The sequence below is a fragment of the Otolemur garnettii genome, unplaced genomic scaffold (assembly GCF_000181295.1).
Source record: "Otolemur garnettii isolate 467f Iridium unplaced genomic scaffold, OtoGar3 scaffold00010, whole genome shotgun sequence".
NCBI lineage: Eukaryota > Metazoa > Chordata > Mammalia > Primates > Galagidae > Otolemur > Otolemur garnettii.
The window spans coordinates 28,986,727-28,987,366 of record NW_003852405.1 but is presented as its reverse complement, the minus strand read 5'-3'; the positions used below and the strand labels follow the sequence as shown (position 1 = coordinate 28,987,366).

At 42.0% G+C, this 640-nt stretch overlaps 1 protein-coding gene across 1 annotated transcript in view; it reads left to right on the top strand.

The window, feature by feature from the left end:
• AK5 (adenylate kinase 5) overlaps positions 1–314 on the top strand; it is a 227,219-nt gene extending 226,905 nt beyond the window's left edge. The window contains exon 14 of the mRNA XM_003784217.1: positions 176–314. Within this exon, the coding sequence (XP_003784265.1) occupies positions 176–244 (69 nt within the window). The 3' untranslated portion in view covers positions 245–314. The remainder of the gene's footprint in view (positions 1–175) is intronic.
• The last annotated feature ends 326 nt before the right edge of the window (positions 315–640 follow it).

Here is a 640-nt window from a genome sequence, read left to right as displayed (position 1 = left end):
CAGGTACCTCATTCTTAAACAACCACTCTTTACTTTTTTCTCTGGCTTGGGAGATTGGGGGGTGGAGGCAAAAGGTTGGGTTTTAAATTTTTGCCGAGCAAATTGTGAACAGTTGATCTTTTTTTCTAGTGTTAAAAATCTCATTAACTTTTTTTTTTTCCCTTTTTAAATACAGATAAATGCAGAGGGAACACCCGAGGAAGTTTTTCTTCAACTCTGCAAAGCTATTGACTCTATTTTCTGAAGGTGAAAATGCACATTCGTTAAGGAGAGTGGAAATAAAGAAAAACATTGCAAGGTTCATCCCTTAACACCAGTTATGTTTCAAGCTAAACATTTTGTGTCCTCCTAAATCCTGACATAACTATTGCCTCCCAGCTAGATCTGCGTGAGAGGTGTCTGGAAATCATGCATGGTGTAATTGCGACTAGTGACCTTTTCTTCACACTTGCGACAGCTGTCTGCACTCGTGGGACACACTTTATCACACAGGTCGCACCTCAGAGCTAGTCAGACACGAATAGCAGTGCTTGTCTGTGTCAGCTCTGCCCCAGACTGTGCTGGTCTCATCACTTGGTTCTGCTGTCATTCTGCATCTCTGACCCCCACCACATTTTCCTTCCTCTTCTCAAGATTTACA